General features: G+C 49.4%; 1 protein-coding gene across 1 annotated transcript in view; it reads left to right on the top strand.

Annotated features, from left to right (window-relative positions):
* Positions 1-10,409: 10,409 nt before the first annotated feature.
* The window catches only part of SOS1 (SOS Ras/Rac guanine nucleotide exchange factor 1), a 90,267-nt gene continuing 82,215 nt past the window's right edge, over positions 10,410-18,461 (top strand). Inside the window, exon 1 of the mRNA XM_074989287.1 lies at positions 10,410-10,941. Coding sequence (XP_074845388.1) covers positions 10,855-10,941 — 87 coding nt within the window. The 5' untranslated portion in view covers positions 10,410-10,854. The remainder of the gene's footprint in view (positions 10,942-18,461) is intronic.

The raw sequence follows: 18,461 nt of genomic DNA, 5'->3' as shown, positions 1-18,461 counted from the left end.
CCCCCAGAAATGCTCCTTCTGTGCAAAGCTCACGGCCAGAGCCAGAAAGGATAGAGAAATGCGGCTGAAAATGCTGCTGTTTGATAAGGCCCTCCAGCCAGACGTGCCGGAGAGGCCTCAACCAGAGGGACCCACAGGGCTCCATAAAAGGAAGGCGGTGTCCCTCACCCCCTCGGTGCAGAAACGGAGGAAGCTCTCTCCAGCCCGATCCCTGCCGGCGGTCACAGTGAGCGGGACGGGCGCAGCACACAGCCCCCAGCCGCAGTCACAAGCGAGCGGCAGCGCAAGTGGCAGAGGCTGAGCCTCCGATTACTAAACAGCGGGCCCGCGCATTCAGAGCGGCGGCCAGGCAAGCGCCACAGACCCCCGCGGCACCAACGGTGCAGGGCTAACAGACATGTAGCCTGCAGGCACCAGAGGAGACCACCCGCGCGGCACCGCAGATGAGCGTGCTGAGCGCGGCGCCGACAGCGGGGCTGAGATACCCAGCATGGGGAGGGGCGGAGCCAGCAGCGAAAACCCGGCACCGCAGCCCTTCTCTGGACAGGGCTGCAGGGCTGCTCTCAACAAGTCCTCCCCTTATACTGCGTACACCAACCAGGAGACATGGGTCTCCCCCAGCCTACCCAGAGCCGCCTCCTCCGTTCCTCCAACCAGCATCACCATGGCTCGGGCCACTCTCGCCTTTTCTGGGATTTGACCCTCTGGAGTACGACCACAAACCAGTTTCACCATTGTCTCAATCATCCAGACAATCTCGCTCCCCCAGACATCAGGGGTATGCACCTCGAGAGTGGTCAAGGTCTCCATCCCAGGAACCGTGCCCGTGCTGCCACGGTCGTCCTTATCACACTGGGCATACACACCACAGGAATACACCCAGGGGCAGGTCCCCCTCAACCGCCCAGTACCCCCGCGGGCGCTCACGGACGGGGACAGAAACACAGCTGTCTCAAGGGGAGCTGATTTTGGAACCCTGAGATTTTCCCTTGTAAGCCTCTAGTGAGAGGGTGTACAACTGGCAGCAGGACCCTGAGAGTTCAAGGGAGGTCTACCCTAGTGGTTCCTCCTTGTCCTCCCCTGACAAGGCTATGACCCCTGGGGATGTTGCCCCGCCCCCCGGATGACCTCAAACAGTTTCAGGAGCTGTTTAAAAGGGTGGTTTTCACACAAGGCATCCAAACAGCAGAGGTGCAAGAGAAGCACCCCAAGCTCCTCAAAAACCTGAGGCCTCTGGCCTCGTCCAAAATCGCTATCCCGCTCGACGAAGCAATCATGGAGTCTGCTACTACCATATGGCAGACCCCGGCTTCCGCTCCACCTATAAACAAGAGGGCGGATAAGAAATACTTCATCCCGGCGAAGGGCATGGAGTTCCTGTTTAGTCACCCACAACCAAATTCTCTGGTGGTAGACTCGTCTCAGCAGAGATCAAAGACGTCCCAGTACAAAGCAGGGGGAATGGACAGAGATGCCAAGAAGCTAGAGCTATTTGGCAAAAAGGTATACTCCTCCTCCACCCTGCTGCTGAGAATGGCTAATTATGCAGCACATCTAGCGAACCACAATTTCGACAATTACTCCAGGCTTACTTCTCTCATGGATTCACTTCCAGAAGATAAGAAGCCGGTGCTGAAGGCCATTGTGCAAGAGGGCTATTCAGCTTCCAGGACAGGAGTCCGGATCGCGCTGGATGTAGCGGACACGGCGGCATGCTCAACGGCTACGGCAGTGGTCATGTGCAGGGAATCCTGGCTCCAGACATTGGGTATCCCGAGGGATCTGCAGGCAAAAATTGTCGATCTCCCTTTCGACACGCAGAAGGTGTTTGCAGAGTCAACTGATTTGGTCCTTCATTCCAGTAGACTCAAGAGCCACACTCAGAACCCTGGGTATTTATACCCCTCCATACAGAAAGAAAAAGTATTACCCTCAACAACGGCGATACCCGTACCAACCTCAGCGTGCTCAGTACCAACGGGGCTACGACCAAGGGCGGCATCAACAGCAACAACAGTATAGAACTCCTAGGCGATGTTCCCAACAAGGCCGTGCATCCTCGGGGCAGGCCCAAAGGCAACAGGTTTGACGGACAGGTCGAGGGCTGCACTATTACTACCATCGCGCAATGTCATCCACAATTAATGTTCCATTATCGCCTCTGACCATTCTACTCACGGGTTACGTGATCCCCTTTCAGTTGCTCCCACCACCAAGACCTCCGCCCAGGCCTCATCTCAGGGATACCTCCCACGAGGCGAAACTCAAGCACGAGGTGGACCACCTGATGCTTATAGGGGTGGTCGAAAGAGTGCCGGAGCGACTTCAAGGGAAAGGGTTTTATTCACGATACTTCCTCACAGAGAAGAAAACAGAAGGCTGGAGGCCCATCTTAGATCTTCGAGGCCTCAACCGGTACTTGCGCAAACAACGCTTTCGGATGATCACAGTCGCCTCTATACTCACGGCACTGGACGATGGAGATTGGTTTGCAGCCCTCGACTTACAAGATGCATATTTTCATATAACGATCCACCCGGCTCACAGATGTTTTCTCCGGTTTATGGTCGGCAAAGAACATTTCCAATACAAGGTTCTGCCGTTCGGCCTCTCCATGGCCCCCAGAGTATTTACCAAGACCCTGGCAGTGGTTGCAGCCTACCTGCACAGACGGGGGTATTTATATTCCCATATCTGGACGACTGCCTACTGAAAGTGGCCTCGAAGGCGGAGGTACTACGTATGATACACGTAACAGCAAACATGTTTTCTTCGCTGGGCCTGGTCATCAACCTTGCGAAGTCAAAGATCGACCCCACACAGGACATAGAGTTCATAGGGGCACGCATAAATTCTATCACAGCAAGGGTTTATCTACCCGACACTCGCTTTCGTGCCATCGGTTCCCTGGTACAAGTCATTACCTACAGCCCCACGGTGCCAGTTTTAACGTGCTTGCAGCTGCTCGGCCACATGGCAGCGGCAACGTTCGTGGTACAGAACGCCAGATTGCATATGCGCAACCTACAACATTGGCTGGTGAACGTTTACAAGCCGGCATCCCATACTGTCCGCAGGGGGGTGTCGCCCACGACAGAGGTGCGCAGATCCCTGCAATGGTGGGTAAACACCAAGAACATGCTAACAGGGGTACCCTTCCACCAACCACAAATCTCTATTTTTCTCACCACGGACGCCTCCCACATAGGGTGGGAGCACATATTGGCAAAAAGGGTGACGCAAGCACTGTGGTCCCCTCCGGAACAGTCACTGCATATAAATATACTGGAGCTCAGAGCGGTGTTCAACGCCTGCAACCACTTTCAAGACTACATACAAGGCAAGGTAGTCGGGATCAATACAGACAATATCTCCACCATGTTTTATATAAACCGACAAGGTGGAGCTCGATCCCGTGCCTTATGTGCGGAAGCAGTCCGGCTGTGGAACTGGTGCATCGCCAACAATATAACGTTGAAAGCCTCGTACTTACCAGGCGCTCACAACGTGAAGGCAGACCAGCTGAGCAGGCACTTCGCACTCACACACGAGTGGCAGATCCGCTCGGATCTGCTACAACCGATTTTTCATGCATGGGGGTTTCCCCAGATAGACCTGTTTGCCACTCAGCACAACAAGAAGTGTCCCTAATACTGCTCCAGGGCAGGACTGGGGTCCCTGGGGGACGCGTTTGCGATTTCGTGGAAGGGCCCACTGCTTTACACGTTACCCCCCATGGTGCTCATCCACAAGGTCCTGCAGAAAGCCAGGAGGGAGAGAGCCCGCATGATCCCAGTGGTCCCCACATGGGATCAACAGCAATGGTTCCTCTTGCTTCTCCACATGTCGGATCATCCACCGCTTCCCCTTCCGGTAGCGCCGGACCTGCTCATGCAGGCTCAGGGGTCCATAGTGCATCCACACCCCCGAGGCCTGCGCCTACAAGCATGGTTAATCCATGGCTCAGCTCCCAAGAAAGTACATGTACAGAGGGAGTGCAACAAGTCGTGGAAAGTAGCCGAAAGATCTCCACCAGGAAGACCTACGAACAGAAGTGGACTCGATTCACTGCATGGTGTTCCGCCAAGCAGTTAGCTCCCCTTGAAGTGCCTATACCTGTCATACTAGAATACTTACTGGACCTCAAGAGAGGCGGGCTCCCCCTCTCATCGTTGAAGGTCCATCTTGCCGCTATATCAGCTTTTCGGCATGAAGAGGAAGGGCCCATGGTGTTTGCCCATCCTATTGTTACCAGGTTCCTGAAGGGGCTGGTAAACTTGTACCCCCCTCGGAAACCGCTTCCACCATCGTGGAGCTTGGACCTGGTGCTCAGCGTGCTAACGGGACCACCCTTTGAACCCTTAGCCACTGTTTCCCTCCGTCTCCTTATGATAAAGACAGCCTTCCTTCTTGCAATCACGTCAGCTCGCAGGGTCAGTGAGCTCGCAGCAGTTATGGCAATGCCGCCCTGCACGGTATTCTCAAAGGAGGCGGTAACCTTACGGCTGCACCCAGCCTTTGTTCCAAAAGTTTCTTCAGAGTTCCATCTTAACGAACCTATAGTTTTACCCTCGTTTTACCCGAAGCCTCATAGCTCCAACAAGGAGGCATGCCTGCATCTCCTGGACGTGAGGAGGGCGTTGGCCTTCTACATAGGCAGAACTAAGTCCTTCCGGAAAACGGACAGGCTCTTAAGTCTCTCTCGCTCCCAGATCAAAAGGAGAGGGTCTCTCTTCACAGAGAATCTCGAAACAATACATTATGTCCTGCATGAAGATGTGCTACGAACTTCAAAAGACTCCTTTACTGGCCCCGCCTAGGGCTCATTCCATCCAGGCGGTGGTGGCATCAACAGCCTTTTACAAGGGCATCGCGCTAAAAGACATAGGCAGAGCGGCGACCTGGTCATCCTATGACACCTTCGCCAAACATTATGCCCTACACCAGGTATTCCAAGAGGATACCCGTCTCTCGACAGCGGTCCTTTCGGGGGCAAGCTGCACATAACCCGATTACCCACCTCCTTTCTTGGGTTACTGCTGGGTAGTCACCTATCGTGGAGCACCCACGGGGACACTCGAGGAAGAAAGAGAAGTTACTCACTGTAGTAATGATGGTTCTTCGAGATGTGTCCCCGTGGGTGCTCCACCACCCGCCCATCCTCCCCGCTTCGGATCTCTGTTTGGTGTTTTTTAGGAGCATCTGAGGCAGTTGGTCAAGGAACTGGCGGGGACCGGATCGCGCACGTGGCCGGGAGCGCGCAGGGGAGCGTCGCGCGCCGGCGCATGCGCGGTCCGGTAGAAACTGCTGGAAAGATCTCATCTGCGGCGCTGGGGCGAGCCCGACACCTATCGTGGAGCACCCACAGGGACACATCTCGAAGAACCATTGTTACTACGGTGAGTAACTTCTCTTTTCCATCAGCTGGATTACATAAGACAGGTTATGGGGGCCCTGTTACCTGCAGGGATGAAAATGTTTGCTTGTCCCTGAGTAAGACAATTCCGGGGGGGGCAGTGAAGGTCAGGTATAACCCCCCATTGCTCTACACTGAGGGGCTTAGATGCTACAGTGTTTATTCTCACAACATGCCTGTGAGGTAGGCCAGTCCTGTTACCCCACTTTATCTTTTAAACATGGTTGTTCTTCACCCTCTCAGCAATCTTTTGGAGTCTGCCAAGGATGACGCGAGCGAACAGTTTACCAGTGACGCTTAGGAGGGAGAGTCCACGGTAGTTGTTGTAGTCACTTCTGTCTCCTTTGTTCTTATACAACGTTACAATATTAGCGTCGCGCATATTCTGTGGAACCTCACCCTCTTTCCAGCACAGGCACAGTAGCTCATGTAGGGGTTCCAGGAGTGCGTCCGCGGCACACTTGATTACCTCTGGTGGTATACCATTGTGGCCAGGGGCCTTTCCTGCTGCAATGCTGTCAATGGCTCTCTTCAGTTCATCCACAGTCAGTTCCTGATCCAGTTCATCCATTACTGATAGGAGCTCGACGGCATCGAGGGCTGCGTCAACCACAACGTTCTCGCGTGAGTACAGCTCGGAGTAATGCTCAACCCAGCGCTCCATCTGTTTGGCTTTGTCAGCGATGACTTCACCAGATTTGGATTTCAAAGGTGCCATCTTGTTCTGGGTGTGTCCAAATGCCTTCTTCATACCCTCGTACATTCCTCTGAGATTACCAAAGTCAGCACAGGTCTGGATGCTCCTGCGTAGCTGGAGCCAGTGGTTGTTGGCACAGCGCCTGGCTGTCTGCTATACTGTTCTTCTGGCCACTCTAAGTGCTTGCTGGGTACTCTGGCTTGGTGAGCGTTTGTACTCCAGGAGTGCAGCGCGCTTCTTTTCAATGACTGGAATCACCTCATCAGAGTTAGCTTCGAACCAGTTGTTCATGTTTCTAGCTCTTGTTCCAAACACTGACAAGGCCGTGTTGTAAACTGTATCCCTCAGATGTTGCCATTTGGATGTCACATTGGTGCCCCCGGGACCACTGCACAGATTTTCCTGGAGGGTCTCTCTGAACTTTTCAGCTTTCTGGCGTCAATGTGGGGCCTTCCAGCAGGTTTAGAGCGGTACAGCTTCTCAGGTCTCAGCTTGCGCTTGGAGCAAACAGCGAGTGATCTGTATCAGTCAGCACTACGATAGCTGCGTGTCAGCAGGACGTTTTTGAAGTTATTACGCCTAGTGATGACCGCGTCTAGTTGATGCCAGTGCTTCGAGCGTGGGTGTCTCCACGACACTCTGTGCTGTGGCTTCGTTCGGAATATGTTTGTAATGCACAGATTGTGGTACGTGCACAGTTCAAGGAGACGCTGTCCATTGTCATTCATTTTTCCCTTACCGAAGTGTCCTAAGCAGGAAGGCCATGAGGCCCAGTCAGCTCCAACTCTTGCACTGAAGTCACCCAAGATGTACAGTTGTTCATGAGCAGGTATTTGCACTAGAGCAGCACTAAGCACATCATAGAACTTGTTTTTTTACTTCTGGTGTGGTGTACGGGGTTGGAGCATAAGCGCTGATCAGGTGGACGGGACCGGCGCAAGTTTGAAGCGCGATCCGAAGAAGTCTTTCTGATCTGCCCATGACTAATTCCACCATTTGTAGAAGGGTGTTTCTGACAGCAAAGCCAACACCATGCTCTCTGGGTTCTTCTTGGGCTTTACCCTGCCAGAAAAAGGTGTAGTCCTTTTCCTTTACAGATCCCGAATCTGCGAGTCGCGTCTCTTGCAGTGCAGCGATATCAACTCTGAGCCTCTTCAGTTCCTCGTTGATGACAGCGGTCTTGCGGGTGTCACTGATGGCCTGAAGATCTTCAGTCAAGCCGGTCAGCATGGTCTGCACATTCCAGCAAGCAAGCTTAAATTGTTGATGTTTCTCATTTCTTGTTGATTTTCTTATTGGTTTGCCTGGTGCCCAAATTTCAGTCACTTGTCAGGTTCAGGAACCTTAAGCCTCACACACTCAGCGAGGCAGGTGAACTGTGGCGGGACAGTACCCTATTGGCTGGGGGCTGCCCAGCTTGAGGCAGGCGGTGACTGTCCAATGAGATGCGAGGATCTCTCCCACCGTCGAAGGCAACCCCTGGCGCTCGTTCTCTACGCCAATCGAGCAAGAGCTTATAACCGGTATCTGTTGCCTCCCGTGTTGATGCAACGCTGTTCAGCAATGCCAGAGTACCTCTCCGGGCACAAGCCTGGGCACTTATTATGGAGACTCTGGGCTGCCCAGACACCAGCGTCCCCCTCTCGGCTTTACTGATGTAGTCCAAAGGAGAGGATAACCTCCACGTCTGGTACCAGCTCAGCTGCAGGAGTTGCTGGGACAGTGCCAGAAGTTGACACCAAACCACGTTCGGATTCCACTCCGGATTTTCTGTCAGGGTTTACTCCCTTGGCCTTTCTCCTTCCCAGGATAACCCACAAGGCAGTGGGGTGTGGAGAATGTGGTTAAGGATCCCACTACTTCATACCTCCCTGTCACCACCAGACACCATAGTTCCCTGTGGAGCAATGACCTCATATCCCCAGGACCCTCCTCCCCACCTTTCGCGCCCCCGCCCCCCAGCTACCATCACCAGAGGACCCTCCCCAACCCACTACCCCTATCTGCTCCCATGTCCGCCCCCTCACTACACTGGCCCCTCTCCCCCCAGCTGCTCTCAGTGCCCCCAGGTCTACCGTTGACATGGTCTTCTCTCTAAGGCAGCTGCAGGAGAAGTGCAGGGAGCAGAGGAAACCACTCTACATAGCCTTCATTGACCTGACCAAGGCCTTTGACTTGGTCAGCAGGGATGGTCTGTTCAAACTGCTCCACAAGATAGGCTGTCCTCCACGGTTACTCAAGATGATCCAGTCATTCCACGAAGACATGAGAGGAACCATCCAATATGATGGCACATTATCAGATGCTTTCAGAATCAGGAGCGGCGTCAAACAAGGATGCGTCCTTGCTCCAACATTGTTCGGGATCTTCTTCGCACTCCTCCTGAAGCATGCCTTTGGATCTTCAACAAAGGGCATCTCGCTGCACACAAGATCTGATGGGAAACTGTTCAATCTTGCAAGGCTGAAAGCTAAGTCTAAGGTGCGACAAGTCCTCATCAGAGACATGCTGTTTGCAGATGATGCTGCTGTAGTGTCTCACACAGAAGACCAGCTTCAAAAACTGCTGGATCAGTTCTCCAAAGTGTGCAAGAACTTTGGGCTTACCATCAGCCTAAAGAAGACAAACGTACTCGGTCAGGATGTTACTGAATCCCCATCAATCAGCATTGACAACTATATGTTAGAGGTCGTCCATGAGTTTGTTTATCTCGGGTCCACCCTCACTGACACCCTGTTATTGGACACTGAGCTAAATAGCAGGATCGGAAAAGCGGCCACAACTCTGTCCAGACTCAGCAAGAGAGTGTGGAACAACAACAAGCTGTACACTCACACCAAAATGTAAGTCTACAGAACCTGCATCCTCAGCACCCTCCTTTATGGCAGCGAGACTTGGACTCTGTATGCCCGCCCGGAAAAGAGGCTGAACGTCTTCCACTGGCACTGCCTCAGGCGCAACCTTGGAATATCATGGAAGGACAGAGTGACCAACACCGCTGTCCTCGAGCAAGCTGGAATCCCAACCATGCACACCCTCCTCAGGCAGCGTCGACTCCCCTGGCTTGGCCACATCCACAGGATGAATGATGGAAGGCTTCCAAAAGACATCCTGTATGGTGAGCTAGCCTCTGGCAAAAGATCTCCCGGACGCCCCCACTTGCGCTACAACGATGTCTGCAAGAGAGACCTCAGAGAGGTAGACATTGAGCTGGACAACTAAGAAGAACTTGCAGATGACTGCAGCAGATGGAGGCAGGGGTTACACAATGGCCTTCAGAAGGGCGAGTTGAAGATCAGACAGCTAGCAGAGGAGAAGCAAGCGCACAGAAAGCACAATAAGGAGTTGCCAGACACCCACCACATTTGCAAGAGATGCAGCAAGGACTGTCACTCTTGTGTGGGTCTTCATAGTCACAGTAGACGCTGTAAATGAAGCCCTCAGTTGAAACTTTAAAGGGTGCGATCCATAGTCTATGCAGCCTGAAGGATGCCTACTACTATGGTGGTTGTTACCTAGGCTTATAATACTGCCTAAGGGCCCCTGGAAGTGGGCTCCCATTGTGCTGGGTGCCATACAAACAACAGCCATCCCTGCATCCAAGACCTCTTCATTGGGAGGAGAACCAGTGTGGTGATCGCTGTGACAAAGGGGCTGAGGGTTGCCCCAACCAGCCAATCCGCACCAGCCCCAGCTACTGTGTGAGAAGGTCTCTCGCCGTCCCAGTTCTCGCCACGTGTGCCCCGAATAGCAAAGGTACGGCCTGGCCCCTGCTGCAGTCCCCCCGAAGGGGTGTAAGGCTGGGAGGAGTTGGCACGAGCTGCTCTTTGGTACCCCCGGACGCGGGGGCTCCCCTGCTTCCACAAGCAGATCTCAAACGATTTCGCAGAGGAGGGCGGGGCCTTTGCCCCTGCTCTGTACGTGGGGAAACTGAGGCAGGGGTGGTAGCTCTGGGCCTGGTCTGAGGGCGGGTCAGGACCTGACTCCGGGTCTCCGCAACCGCTGGTCCGTCCTCCCCACCTCTGCCCTGGGGGGAGCGCCCGGCTCGCAGCATCCCAGCCACCTGGGGGCAGCTCCGCCCCATCGCCCCGCTGGGCGAGACCCGCGAGGCGCAGCGGCCGCCGGGCCGCCTGCGGCTCCTCCCTCCCTGCAGGGGGCGCCGTCTGAGGAACCGCCCTCCGCCCGCCCAGCGAGGCCCTCGGCGCTCCGCTGCGATTCCTGGCCGCTCCGCCCGAGCTCCGCTTCCGCCCGGGAGGTGGGAGGGAGAGTGGGCGGGGCGCAGGCGCCCCGCGCGCCTGCGCCCTCCGCCGCCCCTCACGGCGCAGGCGCCCTCGGGAGTAACCGTCAGGGCGAGGAAAAAAGCCCCGAGAATCCCAGCCGCGCTCGAGCTCCCGGCGCCCGGCCCGGCCCGGCGGGGCATGTGAGGCGGCGCGCGACCGACAGTCCGCCCGTCCTGCCGCGCGAGCGGGCCGGGCATGCCCGTGCGGCCGGCGGGGCAGGGTGGCCGCTCGCCTCCCCGCCCAGCGCTCGCCGGCCTCGGGGCCCTGAGCGGGGCGGGCGCTGAGGCGAGAGCGGGCCGGGGGCGGGATGCCGCCGCCTCCGCCGCCCCCTTGCGCTGAGTCCTGCCGCGGGTGGCTGCTGCCGCTGCCCTCCGGCTGTCCGCGGCCGCCGCGCCGGGCCGCCCACTGACCGCCCCCCACCCCCGCGCGCTGGGCCGTGAGCCGAGCCCGCCGGCGGCAGGATGCAGGCGCCGCCGCTGCTCTACGAGTTCTTCAGCGAGGAGAACGCGCCCAAATGGCGGGGGCTGCTGGTGCCGGCCCTCAAAAAGGTGAGGGGGGGGGCGGGGCGCGAGCCCGGGGGGAGGGGCCGAGCGAGCGAGCGGGCGGGCGGGGGGAGGGGCGGCCCATTGATGCACCTGCCGCGATGCTGCGGGTCGCCGTCAGCTGAGCCGCTGTTGGGCAGCGAGGGGTGGGGGCGGTGCTGCCCCCGTCTGGTATGGGCAGCGGCCCTCCCCTCTGCCCCCAGCTGGAGAGGGGGACGGACACGGGTTCGGTCGCTCCGCCCCCCGTTGGGGGGGACAAGCGGTTGCCCTGGGTGGAGACCTTGCTTTGATGGTCTAGTACGGGGGTGAGCAAATTGTTATGTCGCGCCCCATTTTTCGCCTGCGTCCCCCGCCTGTGTAAGGTAATCCAAACCGACCGAAACTTATTTTACGTTCATGGGGCCGGGGGGGTGGGATTCTCTCTTGTCATATGTGAGGAAATAAGTGCAGGGAACCTAAAAACGTAATTAATTGGTATATAAATGTGAATACACACACAAAATCAGTAACATATTTCAAGATTTTTAAAGAGATGGGTAGGTCTCAGACCTAGCAGCTGATCATGTTTCGCCACCACCCCCTACAAAATTTCACACACACCCTGAGGGGGCCCACTACCAGCTTTCCTCACCCTGGTCTAGTAAGTGCCACCAAACCTCTCCAGACTGCCCTGCCCCTTTCTGCAGTCTGATTTGTCTTACCTTGCTTGCTTGCAAGGTTCATCTCACTTAAAAACTACTTGCTTGCAGAAATGGGTCCTAGAAGTACGAAAGTGTCACACGATGCTATAACTGGACAAGGTGTATGGTCTCCTTTTTATCGTATAAGTATTGTACTTACATTTTTAGTATATATGTAGAGCAGTGTGAACAAGTCATTGGCTACATGAAAGTTTAGTTTGTAGTGGCTTTGCTAATGCTCTTTTCTTTAGCGTGTTATAAAACTACACAACTATACAGGTGAAATGATGTATTCTCCATGAAGACCTATGCATACCCCGAGGGGTACATGTACCCCTGCATGAGAACCACTGGTCTAGTTGCTGTTTGCAAGAAGTAAGCCTGTGTAAAGGATTCTCTAAGCTTTCTCAGTAGATTCAGGGCAAGATTGTGGGAAATAGATCACACTTGATCCTATCAAACTGGAGAGCATTTTAGCAACTTCTGGTGAATGGCTTGGATGCTTCTCTGGTGAATTGATGTTATGACAGCCAGATGATGTTAGCAATTTGAGGCATGCCTGTGACCATAGTAGTGGCAGCTAGCTATCTTTTTTTCTTCATCACTATGAACGCATTTATCTGCGTTAATGACTGATGTATCACAATATCAAATATTGCAAATACAGTTTAAAAATTAACCATTTGATATCTGTAGGTTTGTTTATCATGGTCTATATCATACTGAATGTACTGCAGTGAATTTTATGCTTTAGTCAGGTGAGCTCTCACAGTGCCACACTATGTTAAACTTTTGCTAAGGCCTGGGGGAGATTGTAATGGATTTTTGTTTAGTTGCTATGTTTGCAGATAACAGTAAATTTGGTTATGTTCTCTTGTGATGTCATTTTTTGCTCATTGTTTTTAGAATATCTGTCTTTCATCAGGCTCACTTGATCTTACAATACCAAGGCTATCAGGTGTCTTAATTAGCCAGTTAAGCCTTATAATAGGACATACTTCCATTTCTGGTTGTCAGTCTCAGAAATCCATTGTTTTTGTTTAACTGACTTTCTGTGGGACTCTTTCTTCTCGAAATATGTTAGGTCCAGAAATGATTTTTCATTCCAAAGTTGCTTGCTTTGAATCTTTTTTAACAACATATAATTATTTACTTGGAGAAGAATATGTGTATTTTAAAACGTACTTGTAATGGCTGTTTTAAAAATCTCAGTTTAAGGGGACTTGCACTTAAAACATTTGGTTATCCCTCTCCATTGTTGTGTATATGAAACACTATGTCTGAAATTGACATTTCTCAGCTGTGAAAGTCAAAGGTTAACCTCTTTTGAAAATAACATTCAACTATTTTTATGAAGGAAACAGATATAATGGGTACTTAAGGTATAACTTAGAATTTTGCTTATAAGTTATACAATTATGTAGGAGGGAGGGACTTTATAGTGAAAGTATTTTGCTAAATTAAAATTGTGATTTGGTGACCTTACTTTAGTTTTAGTATATTTTTGTACAAATGCCTTTTGCTAAGGATTCCTTTACTGGAAAAGAAGGAGCAGTAAGTCTCACTCCCATGAGTTCTTTAGAATTTCTGTGTGTTGGAGAAGTGGAGTATGGGGGAAATGGCCAGGCTGTCTTATGATCCACTTCTGAACTTTGTCTATAGAAGACGAGAGATTCAGGAAACCATTGCTTGGAGTGGCTTCAGACTGTAAAACTTAAACATCTTATTTCACATACATAATAGACATCTGAGGTATTTTACAAATGTATTACTTTTTAACTGCTAACTGGAACGTCTGAGTGTAACACTTGCTCTCGGGTCGGGATGAAATGGCACGTTTTCTGCTGTGGACTAGAAGTTTTAAGTGTTTCAACTGCATCAGTTCAGTCTGTCTTTCTCATTTCATTTTAAAATGTGATTCCTCATGTTCCAGAGTGAGCACGTTTTCCCAGCATCTTCTGTGCTCTGAGCTGTTCTGCTTGTTGTACTAAGGAGTAATTTTATCTTTGTTTTCTCCACAGCATTTGCTGCTGCTGTGCACACATGATCACTAAATTTTTGGTCTAGCTTGCCAGTATTTTTGCTTCTTGCAGTACGTCTGAACATTTGAAAGCAAGCTGATTTAAGCCTATCAAAACAAAAAGCAGTCAAGTAGCACTTTAAAGACTAGCAAAATAGTTTATTAGGTGAGCTTTCGTGGGACAGACCCAGATGGCTGTGGTCTGAAGAAGTGGGTGTGTCCCACAAAAGCTCACGTAATAAACTATTTTGCTAGTCTTTAAAGTGCTACTTGATTGCTTTTTGTTTTGATAGTGTATAGACTAGCACGGCTTCCTCTCTGTTACTATGATTTAAGCCTGTCTGGGATCTGGAGCAATAAGGTGCAGCATGTTCACAGAAATGGACAATAAGTGCCCAATAATCCCAGATGAGGTAAAGGAAACTAGTATGAGTCCAGCAGTAACTGTTCCTGTTGGGACTGCTCAGGTGTCTTTCTGCTTCTATTAAGTGTTCTTCCTATCTTGGTGAGCAAGCCAAACAGTGGACTGGCCTTGATTATCAGTGCTTGCTGGAGAAAGTGTGTTAAAGGTGAACTTGCTGAGGACCAGCAATAAAGAAGTGTTAGAATTTTAGGCCAAATGTCAGAAAAAGTTGAAGAAGGTAAACTGACAGGGATGATGAAAAGCCTGCAACGCTAGATAGCATTCCTTTGGTTTTTATGTATTGCATTTGTTTTGGTTCGTGGTGTATGTCTGAGAATTGTGAGGCAAATTTACTTGAAGTTAGCAAATAACGGGGTAAGTGAGTTTTGAAGCTGAAGAGAATAAGACAAAGAATATCTTATTGTCACTATATAAATCCACAGTATACCCACATCTTGGATACTGTGTACAGATGTGGTCACCTCATCTCAAAAGAGATATATTGTCATTGGAAAAGATTCAGAAAAGGGCAACGAAAATTATTAGTGAGTTTGGAACAGGTGCCTTATGAAGAGAAATTAAAAAGACTGTAACTGAAGAGGCTAAAAGGGTATATGGTAGAGATCTATGAAATCCTAACAGGTATGGAGAAAGTGAAAAAGGAAATGTTATTTATTTGTTTCCATACCATAAGATCTAGGGGTCATTAACTGAAATTAATAAGTAACATGTTTAAATCAAAAGGCAGTTTTTCTTCACACAGCACACAGTCAACCAGCAAGGAATGTTTGTGAAGACCAGGACTTTATCAGGGTTCAAATAAGAACTAGACAAGTTCGTGGAGGTTAGGTTCGTTAATGCTTATTAGTGATGTCTTTTTTTGTTTAAAGGAGAAAGGGGTGGGGAGGAGCTGGAACTTGCCCCTAAGCCAATCCTGAGGCTGGGGCTGCAGAGGTACTGGCACAAAAAAAGCACTACTTATTAATCAGGATGGGTAGGAATGGTTTCCTTAGACTCTGTTTGTGAGAAGCTGGAAATGGATGACAGGAGAAAGATCATTCAGTGATCCAGTTGTGTTCACTCCCTGCGGGGCATCTGGCATGGATCTCTGTCAGAAGACATGACGCTGGGCTGGATGGATCTTTTGTCTGACCCAGTATGGCCATTCTTATGTCCTTAAGTTTTCCAGTCCCCCACCACGCATACACACACACTTATTTGCAGTGATGCAACAAATCTTAACTTCTCAAACCTAGATTCTTCTTGAGACCACTCTCTGTTTTGTGTCTGCATTCTAAATACAGACTGTCAAATCTAGAATCCCAGGTTTCAGCTGCTACCATTATTCTTGGTGTAAAGGGAGTAAAGAAAGCTTCTGCCTTTAACCAGCATCCATCTTCATCAAATCCCATTGGGAAAGCGTCAGAGATAAGTACATGAATACAACCAAGTTAATGAACATTTAAACTTTAAAGCTTGTGGAAAAGCTAAACTTATATATGTTGCTGAATTCTACAGGCATGCGTGTGGTGGGGGAAAAGCCACCAGAATGAAGTCATGGATCTCTTGGAGCTGATGGACAAAGATGGTACAGTGAAAATAAGATCAACTGGGAACTCATCTTTATCAGTGCATCAGATTTCTCAGCAGTGCAATTGTTCAGCTTTGCAACTACAAATCGTCCTATAAAAGTGGGCTAAACCTGTAGCTAGAGGCTCTGGTGCCTGTTCTCATTTTTGAAAAAAAGACACTGTTAGTTATGGTATGAAGTTGCAACATGAACTGGAGTTTGATCTCTGAAAGTATGCTGCAACATCAGTTGCTGTCTACTCATCTGTTTTTAGACATCTTACCCATTTTGGTTAGTGCATCTAGCATAATACATAATTGACAAGAAAGCTTCCTTTTCCTGTGTTCAATTAAAACGTTACATGCCCTGATATGGGCAAAGCATCTTCATCACTCACACACACAGTCTAGTAAGGACCATTGTTGTAGCCAAAGTACCCATGGCTGATGGTATTGCACCAGCCATCACATAGTGAAGTTTCCTGATCTGGCTCAATCCTTCAAATATACAAATCTCTGGGGCAGCCTGATAGATGGTGCCAGGTAGGTTTGGGGCAGGAGCCTCTTTGTGCATTCATGGAAAGTTTGGGAGTATGATGTGATGGGATGTTTTTCATCATCTTGACGATATAGGAGAAGACCATGCAAATGACAGTTTTGAATATCACGAGCAATTGGACAAATACCAGATCTCTTGAGAGCTGGATGTTTTGCACAAAGTTAGAACACTTTATTCTCAGGATTTGGTGGTAGCTGTTTCAAGTCTGCCTGTAAGAGGCTCTAGGTTTCTGATCTGTATAACAATATGGATAGTTTGGCAAAAGAGCAAAATGTGCATTCTTTGATGGAATATTCCAAGCCAGTGAGGAAAGCAACATGCAATAGTGGAATATTCATCATTATGGTGGCTGTGAATGGCCTGCCATTACCCACTTGCTACATTTGGTTGGTATGTAATAAGGAACAATTAAGGCCCAAAATGACACATTCTTATTTTTGTCTGGGATGCTTGAAATAAATAAGAAATCAAAATCCATAAAGTAAGTATACACAAAGTATTCAAGTCCTGTTTTAAGGGTATTTTGTCAAACTAGGGTGAAATTTAAGAAATACATACTGTATAGGTTGTTGATAATATATTCTATCTTCGCTCTGAACAGCTGCATTTCAAACTTCCAGTGCTTAAACAGATCAAATGGTAATGTAACCTTAACTTGTTTCTTCTAATTCTCCACTACGACAGACATAGAGTTCAATAAGTCAGATATAGACCCGAGTGCACCAAATCAAGAAGATGATGTTGTGCATTCTGAGAGGTTTCCTTGACTGATCAGTGGTATTTTGAGGGAGCAAAAACAAAGAACACAAAGCTTTCCAATAACTTGAAGATGCTGACAAGGGACAAGCTATTCCTGGCATTCCACCAAAGCAAGGAACAAAAGCCAGCTTGCGCTTTGAGAAGCTAAGGCTGCATAAGCAGCAAGATGATGGTTATACAAACATAAGCTGAGTGTGAAGCTGAAGAAAACTGGAATGTGACATCTCTCAGGTGACTGGGGATGGCAAAAATCTGTCATTTTAATGCTGCTTTGGAAATTGATGTCTAGCTACGTCCTTATCCATGAACCAGTGCCTTCCAGCAACTTCAGGGAAGATTCTTCCAGTCTAGTGAATTTAAACAGTCTTCAAGAGATTGCACCTGGTGATGAATCTTCCCTCCATGCCACCTCTTCATACATTATAGTATCATTCATATGGTAGAGATCTTTCATGTCTACCCAGAGCTTGCTTCTCTTCTGAACTTTTGTTTTTGTGATATAAACAGTTGTTACTTGACAAATATCTTAAAGATTTTAATGATATTCAGAAGAAGTAAATCAAAAGAACTGATGATCTTTCCATAAAAATATTCCACAGTCTCATATCCACATCAATACAAAATATTATGAAATAATTGAGCATTATATACAACAAGGCAGCTGGTACTTACACTCACTTAAAGTTGGTTATCCACATTGACAGAGCTGAGTTGCAGGGGGAATGCAAATACATAGATAGAGATAAAAATATTAATTTCCTTATAGTAAATTGTAAATAATCTTACCCAGAGTGTTTCCAGAGATACAGTAACTCCTCTATTGTCAGCTTCCTATGCTTGTTTTTTTTTCTTTTGAATGCAATATGAACAAAAAACTTCTTCAAAAGGCGTTATAAAACTATATTATAGATGTGCTGAGGCATTCAAGCAGGTACAGCTTGTGAAACTGTTTTGATTCAAGCCCATTCCTTGACTTCTTCCTCACAGCAACACTGGATGTCATTCATTTCTCATTTCAACTACATTTCCTATTTTGGGCTTTCCTTGTACTATCTTCAGTGGCACAGTAGTTCTGAACTCTTGTCATTCTTGTAGATTGTAGGAAAAGGAAACTGAGTAGCTCCTTCACCGTCCAATTTGTGTCAAAACGTACATTTGGTAGCAGTTGGTAACTAGATGTTGTGTAAAACACAGGTGTAGCTGTTCTGTAGGTGTACAGTAACTGAGATTAATTAACTTTTCATCTCTCTTAATCTTTCATAGCAATATAGAGTTGCTGAAGTTGGAGATTCGAGAAAATGCAGATACTTGGTGTAATTTGAAGATAGCAAAACTTGGGCATGATCACCACGTATCCAGAGGAATAGATGTTCTTGTATTGTGTATGGGTTTGAGTACAGTATCCAGGTATTCCTTTTTACCAGGAGATTTAATTGTTCACTTAATTCAGCTAGCTGTGTAACTCACCATGGCTTGTTTGACTGTGCTGACTAGCAATCGGACCCTAGCAAATTCACTGCCATGAAACAACAGACC

This window comes from Carettochelys insculpta, chromosome 3 (genome assembly GCF_033958435.1).
Source record: "Carettochelys insculpta isolate YL-2023 chromosome 3, ASM3395843v1, whole genome shotgun sequence".
Lineage (NCBI taxonomy): Eukaryota > Metazoa > Chordata > Testudines > Carettochelyidae > Carettochelys > Carettochelys insculpta.
The sequence above is the reverse complement of the archived record's forward strand: the minus strand, read 5'-3'. Positions and strand labels throughout refer to the sequence as shown.